This window comes from Triticum aestivum, chromosome 7B (genome assembly GCF_018294505.1).
Source record: "Triticum aestivum cultivar Chinese Spring chromosome 7B, IWGSC CS RefSeq v2.1, whole genome shotgun sequence".
NCBI classification, from domain to species: domain Eukaryota; kingdom Viridiplantae; phylum Streptophyta; class Magnoliopsida; order Poales; family Poaceae; genus Triticum; species Triticum aestivum.
The window spans coordinates 527,365,270-527,375,453 of NC_057813.1; the positions used below are offsets into that span (position 1 = coordinate 527,365,270).

At 42.7% G+C, this 10,184-nt stretch overlaps 1 protein-coding gene across 1 annotated transcript; it reads right to left on the bottom strand.

The window, feature by feature from the left end:
* Window positions 1-8,822: 8,822 nt before the first annotated feature.
* LOC123162147 (auxin-responsive protein SAUR32) lies at window positions 8,823-9,798 on the bottom strand. The gene has a single exon (XM_044579940.1). The coding sequence runs from the start codon at window positions 9,513-9,515 to the stop codon at window positions 9,120-9,122; it is 396 nt and encodes a 131-aa protein (XP_044435875.1). The 5' UTR covers window positions 9,516-9,798; the 3' UTR covers window positions 8,823-9,119.
* Window positions 9,799-10,184: the final 386 nt, after the last annotated feature.

The following is a 10,184-nucleotide window of genomic DNA, read 5'->3' on the forward strand; positions in this document are numbered from 1 at the left end:
AAGGTACTGTAATGAACTCATTCTTTATTTATATTGGTGTTAAAACTACTGTATTCCAACTTATGGTTCATACCCCCCAATACTAGCCATAGATGCATCAAAATAAGCAAACAACAAACCAAAAACAGAATCTATGAAAAACAGAACAGTCTGTAGCAATCTGTAACTTTCGAATACTTCTGGAACTCTAAAAGTCCTTCCAAAATAGGAAGTCCTAGGCAATTTGTCTATTGATCTACAGAAAAAGAATCAACGCAAAATCACGTTTCTGTGATTTATTTAATTTTTCTCGTGAGCGCAAAGTTTCTGTTTTTCAGCAGAATCAAATTAACTATTACCATAGGTTATCCTATAGGTTTTACTTGGCACAAACACTAACTAAAACATGAAAACACATCTAAACAGAAACCAGATAAAATATTTATTACTAAACAGAAGCAAAAAGCAAGAAACAAAAATAAAATTGGGTTGCCTCCCAACAAGCGCTATCGTTTAACGACCCTAGCTAGGCATAAAAGCGAGGATAGATCTAAGTGTTGCCATCTTTGGCACTCAATTCATAAGTAGCTCGCATGATAGATTCATAAGGTAATTTAACTTTCTTCCTTGGAAAGTGCTCCATGCCTTTCCTTAGTGGAAATTGGAATCTAATATTCCCTTCCTTCATATCAATAATTGCACCATTCGTTCTAAGGAAAGGTCTACCAAGAATAATAGGACAAGAAAGATTGCAATCTATGTCAAGAACGATAAAATCTACGGGCACATAATACCTATTTGCAACAATAAGAACATCATTGATCCTTCCCACAGGTTTCTTAATGGTGGAATCCGCAAGGTGCAAATTTAAAGAGCAATCATCAAGATCATGGAAACCTAGGACATCACATAAAGTTTTCGAAATCGTGGAAACACTAACACCCAAATCACACAAAGCATAACACTCATGATCTTTAATTTTAATTTTTATAGTAGGTTCCTACTCATCATAAAGTTTTCTAGGTATAGATACTTCCAAATGAAGTTTTTCTTCATAAGATTGCACCAAAGCATCAACGATATGTTTGGTAAAAGCTTTATTTTGACTATAAGCATGAGGAGAATTCAACACGGATTGCAACAAGGAAATACAATCTATTAAAGAACAATTATCATAATTAAATTCCTTGAAATCTATAATAGTGGGTTCAATGCTATTTAAAGTCTTGACCTCTCCAATCCCACTTTTACCAAATTTAGCATCAAGATCTAAAAACTCCGAATCATTGGGACGCCTTTTAACTAAAGTTGACTCATATCCAGTCCCATCATTATTAAGATTCATATTGCAAAACAAAGATTTAATAGGGGACACATCAGTAACTTTTAGATCTTCATCATTATTTTCATGGAGACTAGAAGAACACACTTTTACAAAGCAATCTTTTTTAGCACGCAAACTAACGGTTCTTTCTTTGCACTCATTAATGAAAATTCTCATGGCTTTGAGAGACTCATTGATATCATGCTTAGGAGGAGTAGATCTAAGTTTCAAAGAATCAACATCAAATGAAAGTCTATCAATGTTCCTAGTCAAATCATCAACTTTAAGCAATTTTTCTTCAAGCAAAGCACTAAAATTCTTTTAAGAGATCATAAATTCTTTAACACTGTTCTCAAAATCAGAGGGCATCTTATTAAAATTTCCATAATAATTGTTGTAGGAATTACCATAATTATTAGATGAATTATTAGGAAACGGTCCATAAAGTTTCCTCTATAAGCATTGTTACCAAAATTATTCCTACCAACAAAATTCACATCCATAGATTCATTATTATTCTCAATCAAAGTAGACAAAAGCATATCATTGGGATCAATAGGAGCAATCTTAGTAGCAAACAATTTCATAAGTTCATCCATCTTTTCACTCAAAACATTAATTTTTTCTATAGCATGCCTTTTTTACTAGTAGATTTTTCAGTGTGCCATTGAGAATAATTAGCCATAATGTTATCAAGGAGTTTGGTAGCTTCTCCTAAGGTGATTTCCATAAAAGTGCCTCCCGCGGCCGAATCTAAAAGATTTCTAGAAGCAAAATTCAATCCGGCATAAAATTTTTGTATGACCATCCATAAATTCAAACCATGAGTAGGGCAATTGCGAATCATTAATTTGATTCTTTCCCAAGATTGGGAAACATGCTCATGATCAAATTGTTTAAAATTCATAATGTCATTCCTAAGAGAGATGATCTTAGCGGGAGGAAAATACTTAGAGATAAAAGCATCTTAGCACTTATTCCATGAATCAATACTATTCTTAGGCAAAGATGAAAACCAATTTTTAGCACGATCTCTAAGTGAAAACGGAAATAACTTCAATTTAACAATATCATTATCCGTATCTTTCTTCTTTTGCATCTCACACAAATCAACAAAGTTGTTTAGATGGGTAACATCATCTTCAATAGGAAGGCCGGAGAATTGATCTTTCATAACAAGATTCAACAAAGCAACATTAATTTCACAAGACTCAACATCATTAAGAGGAGCAATCGGAGTACTAAGGAAATCATTATTATTGGTATTGGAGAAGTCATACAATTTGGTATTATCTTGCGCCATCGCGACAAACAATCCAACACACAAGCAAACAAAAAGGCAAGCGAAAGAGGAAGAGGAGATTGGGAAAGAGAGGGCTAATAAAACAGCAAGGGTGAAGTGGGGGAGAGGAAAACGAGAGGTAAATAGCAAATAATGTAATGTGAGGGAGATGAGTTTGTGATGGATACTTGGTATGTCTTGACTTGAGCAAAGACCTCCCCGGCAACTGCACCAGAAATCGCACGTTGGCGGGAGGTCGAATCTTGACTTGACTTGGTGGAAGCCTCCCCGGCAACGGCGCCGGAAATTCTTCTTGCTATGTCTTGAGCTTGCGTTGGTTTTCCTTGAAGAGGAAAGTGTGATGCACCACAGTAGCGTAAGTATTTCCCTCAATTTTTGAGAACCAAGGTATCAATCTAGTAGGAGGCTCCTCAGAAGTCCCACGCACCTACACAAACAAACAAGAACCTCGCAACCAACACAATAAAGGGGTTGCCAATCCCTTCACGGCCACTTGCAAAAGTGAGATCTGATAGAGATAATATGATAAGATAAATATTTTTGGTATTTTTATGATATAGATTGGAAAGTAAAAGATGCAAATAAAAGTAGATGGCAAACTTATATGATAAGAGATAGACCCAGGGGCCATAGGTTTCACTAGTGGCTTCTCTCAAGATAGCATAAGTATTATGGTGGGTGAACAAATTACTGTCGAGCAATCGATAGAAAAGCGCATAGTTATGAGATTATCTAGGCATGATCATGTATATAGGCATCACATCCGTGACAAGTAGACCGACTCTTGCCTGCATCTACTACTATTACTCCACACATTGACCACTATCGAGCATGCATCTAGAGTATTAAGTTCATAAAGAACAGAGTAACGCATTAAGAAAGATGACATGACGTAGAGGGATAAACTCATGCAATATGATATAAACCCCATCTTTTTATCCTCGATGAAAACAATACAATACGTGCCTTGCTGCCCCTGCTGTCACTGGGAAAGGTCACCGCAAGATTGAACCCAAAGCTAAGCACTTCTACCATTGCAAGAAAGATCAATCTAGTAGGCCAAACCAAACTGATAATTCAAAGAGATTTGCAAAGATAACTTAATCACATATAAAAGAAATCGGAAGAGATTCAAATACTTCTCATAGATAAACTTGATCATAAACCCACAATTCATCGGATCTCAACAAACACACCGCAAAAAGAATTACATCGAATAGATCTCCAAGAAGATCAAGGAGAACTTTGTATTGAGATTCAAAGAGAGAGAAGAAGCCATCTACTGATAACCATGGACCCGAAGGTCTGCGGTAAACTACTCACGACTCATCAGAGAGGCCTTGGAGATGACGTAGAGGCCCTCCGTGGTGGATTCTTCCCCTCCGGCGGAGCACCGGCGATGGCACCAAGACGTGATCTCGCGGATAGAGAAGGTTACGGCGGTGGAATTAGGTTTCGTGGTCGCTTCTGATGGTTTCAGGGTACGGGCGTATATATAGGAGGAAGAAGTACGTCGGTTGACGATCGAGGGAACCACGAGGGTGGGGGGCGCGCCGGGCACCCTCGTGGCCACCTCACTTGTTGCTTGACGTCCACTCCAAGTCTCCTGGTTGGCATTTGTTCCAAAAAGATCGCTCCCAAAAGTTTCATCCCGTTTGGACTCCGTTTGATATTCCTTTTCTTCGAAACACTGAAATAGGCAAAAAAACAGCAATTCGGGTTGGGCCTCCGGTTAATAGGTTAGTCCCAAAAATGATACAAAAGTGTAAACCAAAGCCCGTAAACATCCAAAACGGGTAATATAATAGCATGTAACAATAAAAAATTATAGATACGTTGGAGACGTATCAGGCGGGAGCGCGCGCGGGCGGGAGGGGTTTGGGTGGAATGGAGGGAAATGGTGGTGGTTGCCACCGATCAGCGGGCCCGAGGAGAGGAGAAGGCACGCGCGCGCCTGTCTTGTTTCCGCGCTGACGCAAATCCGGCTAAAAAATAGGTCGGGAATGGGTCGGCAGGCGGACGTGCGTCCGTTTGGGTCGGCGCATCGAGCCGACTTTTGTGTCCGCGCCAACCCATACGGACGCCAGCGAACGAAATGGGTCGCTCCGTTGGAGTTGCTCTTATAGTGTAGTTACGAAAATCCATTTCTAAGCCCGGGTCATTTTTCTCAAGGTAGAGAATTTGATGTGTGAGGTCCGCCCCAATTTTTAAATTATTTGGACAGTTGAGCAATTCTCGGCAAAAAAGACAAATTCAGGGTGTGTAAAACAGTTTACTGTTCATGTACTATTTTGATCCGATTTGTCTTTTTTCTGAGAGCTACTCAGATGTTCAAATGAGTTAATATTTGAAGCGAACCTCACACAATAAATTGTCTACCACGATATTTTTTTTAGTTTTTTTAATATTTGTTTCTGAATTTTCCCTGACCGGAGGCAGATAGACCTGGGCACTGAATCGCTGCACTAGCTATGCTGCTCCTTTTTAGCACCGGAGACATCGGGGACAACATTTCAGCAAAAAGCGGCGCCAAGGCATGCAAGTCCTGGAGGCCTGGAGCGAGGGACGCGTACGTGTTGGCCATGCGTGCTGCACAGCACACTTGTACAGTTTCTCTATTTGCCTAGGCATGGCGAAGGGGGTCCTTAAAACACGCCCGATTCTTCTCCACGTTACTACGACTAGCTGCTGCCGTGGAGTTGAGCCCAAAACTTCTGCGGGAAAACATGAAACCGACGCGACCAGTTATCGGGAAGAAGGCAAACTGCTAGGGGACTGGAGTGACTGCGAATGTCGCCCTCTCTCAGTTCATAAACAAAATCAGTGTCCGTTTCTGTTCTTTTTTCTCCGACGGTTTTGCTGACCATCAGGCAGATTTCTTGGGGACTCAAGTACTCCCTCCGTAGAAATATAAAAGCGTTTAGATCACTAAAATAGTGTTCCAAACGCTTTTATATTTTAGTATCTATTAAGGTACGGAGGTCTCAAGATTTTGAGCCTCCGGATGCTTCGGGAGATGTGGAAAACGTTGTGGTCCCGCCTATAAGGGTGTGGACGATTTTTTCCTGTTTTCATAAGGTCTTGCTTGGTACTCTTACTTTGTTTTTCTTTCCTTTTTTTGCGTCTTTAAAGTTTTGATAGTTTTTCTTTTTCTTTTTCTTTTTTTTTTGTATTTTGATATTTTTTCTCATACTCCAATTCATGAATGTTTATTAAAAGTCATGAACGTTTAGAAAGACCATGGATATTTTTTATAGTTAATATTTCTTAGAAGAATTCATGGATATTTTGAAAGTCTATGAACATTTTTAAATTTATGATTTTTTTCGAAATTTATGAAGATTGCTCTAAATCCATGAATATTTTTTAAATTCATGAATAGTTTCTTAAAAATTGTGTATTTAATGTACCATATTAAAAAAAATCAAAATCCAATTTATTTAAAAAACACATGAACTTCTTCATAAAAAAAGATAGCATTTCTGAGCTAGCAGTGGAGCAAGAGGAAAAAAAAGCTAAGTGACGAATAGAGCAGGAGCCGAGCTAAGGGAGCAAGGGCTTCATGGGTCGAACCATGTGAGCACCATAAGAACAATTCTATGGTTTTAACATGTAATAAGAGCTTCCACGGGGATCACCCAAACACCACCGGCTGATACCGAGGCTGAAAGCGTGCAAGGACTCCAAAATAATACCCACTCTTCTCTCAGAACAAATATCGTCTACAACGGTAACCCAATACGATAAACTAATGAAAAAGCACTGCCATAAATTAAAACCCAAGCCAACATAGATAAAAATCAAAAGAAAACAATCGCCCACACGAGTGAAGAACGGTGCGACAAAGTGCACATTGGCCTCTAGTTTGGCTCAACGCCAAGAGCCATAGATCTGACATTGAGATCCATGCATTTTAGACCTTCAGAATAAACATTACAACTTTTTGCACCACATAAACAAAAATATCATATCATAGTGAACATTCTCTAAAACGTGATAAACAAATTTATAAAATCGTTGGGACTTATGGAGGATCTAAGTGAACAGTTCACAAAAAAAAGGGTACATGTCACACACCACATTTTTTCTGACGGACTATCCGACAAACATGCAAATGTTTACAAACAAGTCATAAAAACAAGGGGCGCTAACCCACCCCTTACCTCCCCCCTTTATCTTTTAATTTCACTCTATTCCTGTCCAATCTACGTTTTGGTCGAGGCCAAGTCATGTTCCATTATCTACCGAACAACAAATATATACTGACAATTACAAATGCAAGGCGTGTCTAGGCCCCCTCCTTCATTTTTCGTGACTTTCTTGTTTTGCTTCTCCGCACTTTTCTTTCGCAACCAACCTTGCCGCTAATGGTAACCCGACTGTGTATTAAACATACGAAAGTAAAAGATCATTATAAATACATGGCACGCCTATCTGCCTCCTTGCTTCAGTGTCCATTTTTTCTTCTTGTTTTCCTTCCCAACCTATTGTGACCCTTCCTTTTATCGACGGCTCCTCCCATCTCGATTCATCATCCAATCCACCACCATTGCTCTGATACCAGTCATCATCTACCATCGTCATACGGTCATCTGTCGAACCTATACACATGTCAATTATACAGACATGGTGTGTGTCGCACCTCCATTTCCCACCGCTTTTGTCCCCCTCACACCTACCTCACCGCCGCTATCGACTCGTGTCCGATTACCTGTCACACACGCAAACACACATAAATAGCCATAAATAAAGGGCTTCCCTTCCTCTTCCGCTCCTGCCAGCTCCACACTCTTTCTCTCCAGCCTACCTCGTCGCGGAGGCATCCTTTTATCGATGACTCCTCCTCTTCTCGCTTCATTGTTGGATATGCAGTCGTCGCTACCCCGTGGCCCGTCATCCACCACCACCACAAGCAACGAGAAACTGAGGCGGGATAACAATTATCATCCCTTCGCCGATGAGGTTTCGAGGGTGTTTCATTCAGCGGTAAGCTTCCTTCCCTACTTCGCTCCTCCATTTTATCCGTGATCATGCTTATGCTTTGCTCTTTCACCTTCTCCCCCTCCTGCACCCCCGCCCGACTCCCAATTGAACGGCGGGGGTGGGGCACTATTCACTTCTTAGGAAGAGGGATCAAATATTTTCATAGTTTTTTTCTTTGATTTTTTTATACATCAATTTTTCATCAAGGGGGTCTACACCACTTTATTCCTCCCCTTTATTGCTACTCCTGCTTCTGCTTTGCTCTTTTGCGGTCTCCTCCTCCAACACCGCCCCCTCCTCTTCATCCAACTCCGTGTTGACTGCCGGGAGATCATTCACTTTTTTTAGGAAAAGAATAGTTAATTTTCGTCCATTTATACCCCCCTCCCTTCCTTTCCTTTTTCTTTTGGTATGATCTATCTAGGAGCATAGTTTTTATCCAAGAAGGGGGTTTACACCAAGAAGCAAAATAAGAAAACCATCTGGCCTAAGAAGGTATGTGTATCTGCTGCATGGTGGTCAAGTCAGATCTTGCCTTCTCGTACTGCGTGTCTGCCTGTCCTTCTGGCCTAGGAAGTTTTGTCTCACTCCATCCATCCTTTCCACTGAGGCGCCGCCCTTTCCTTTCAGATAGACATCAGCTTCTCCTCTGCCACAAGAAGCTCTCAACGGCTGCAGACTCGCACAGGTGCCTCGATATTCCCAAAGATGGACACGTAGGTGCCATATATGAGTGGCGTACACTTAATTTGTTGATTAGTAGTGGAGTAGGAGAATATTGATGAGTACATATGTGAATGTTTACTCCACTAGCAGCTAGCAGCTACACTAATCCCTTGCTTGATTGGGGAAAATTAATGTAGGAGGCAGACAGTAGATGGGACAAAAGTAAGAAAGAAAATAGATCCTTTGCAAGCTAAAGGTCCCTAAAAGAAAGAAAGAAAATAAGTAGATCCTTTGCAAGCTAGCTCGACAGTTCCATTTTTTTTTTGCTTGTCAAGGAGTTCTCTGTTTTTTCATCCCAGCTATAGTTAATTGTGTCTAAACTTGTGGAGTTACTCGCTTCGAAACCACTTAATGTTGTGCTAAAGTTTGTTCATTAATTCTTTGGCCCCGGCGTACGTGCGTATGGATGAATCATGATGAACAACACCCCAAAGAAAGATTCTTCTCTGGAAAGAGAATACTACCAACCACACAGTCTGAAAGCCAAAGGCAATTCACGAAAGTAAAGGGACAAGAGAACATCTGGTTAATCTATTATAAGCACTGAAATATCTTCGATTTTCATCATCGTCGATGGATCATCACCACAAGCTGGAACGAAATCCGGATGACCATCTGTATTTCCAAGTTCCAACACACCCGCAGACCCGAACACTAGCTAGCACTCAACCCACGCATGATCCTTCGATCATCACATGCCTGACCGTCTAAACCAACTCTAATTAACAAAGCAACGAGACGGGGCCGGAGATGGCATCGGTCTATCCGGCCGGCGAGGGCGCGCGAGATCCGCGTCGGCGGATCTCACGCCCTGAAGCAGGCGGCGAGGTGGAAGTGGAGGTGGCCCGAGGAGGAGCCGTGGTGGTGGTGGCCGCCGGAGACGAGGCGGCCGGAGCCGGAGCCGCCGTGCCTCTGGCTGTCGATGATGGCCTGCACGCGGCGGAAGTTGTCGACGCCGCAGGGGATGGTGATGGCGCCCTGCTGCTGGAAGCCGTACTCCTCCTCGGCCTCCTTGAGGAGGCCCACGAAGAGCGGGTGCTTGAGGTAGCCCACCGGCACCACGAACCTCTCCTCCTCCTCCGCGCGGCCGCCCGGCCCCACCACGCGCACCGCCATGCACCCCTTGGGCGGCATCGACGAGCCGCCGCTCGAGCCCCCCGCCGCCGACGAGTGCTGCTTCCTCAGCAGGCTCACGCCCATATATGTTGATCTATACACCCTACCCTGTACCAAGAAAGAAACGCTCTCTTGCTAGTAGACCACGACGGCGACCGGCGTCCGACGGCGGGCGTCAGAGCGCGGGGCGGCGGCACGCTGGACGCTGCTGCATGGTGGCTTCGACTGGCTAGCTAGCTAGGGTTGGTGGTGGTGCCTGGCCCGTTGGGGTTCCCGGTCTCGGCTACGGCGCCTGTGCCTGCCTCGATCTGCCCGTGCGTGCCCTGCGCTCGGTGTGTGCCCGGGAGGGGGCGGGGGCGCGTGCGTATAAGAGGCGGGGGGCGCGGGCTGCTCCGTTTTGTTGCCATCTGCCGCTCCCTTTTCCAATCCGTATTCCCGTTTATCTTTCCACCGGGTATATCGAAAATCTTTGGCCATAAATGTGGCACAGTACTGCAGTATCTGCGCGAGAATGATCTCGTGATCAATCCCCACGTTTATTGTTATGTTTATTTTCCTGTTTTACGCCGATCTCGAGTATTTAGGGCTTATTTAGTTGAGATTCGGTTTCCCTCTGAAACCTTATCTCGCCGTATTGCGCGCATTTATTTCTCAAGATAAGATAATTCTACACGTGACTATTATTGTTTTCGTTTTGCTAGCTCTAATGCTGAAAAGATTAGCGTATTAAAAAAGATTAGCGTTTTGAATACT

Coding starts and splice junctions, on each gene's coding strand:
- LOC123162147 (XM_044579940.1), bottom strand. CDS start 9,515: ATGGGCGTGAGCCTGCTGAGGAAGCAGCACTCGTCGGCGGCGGGGGGC.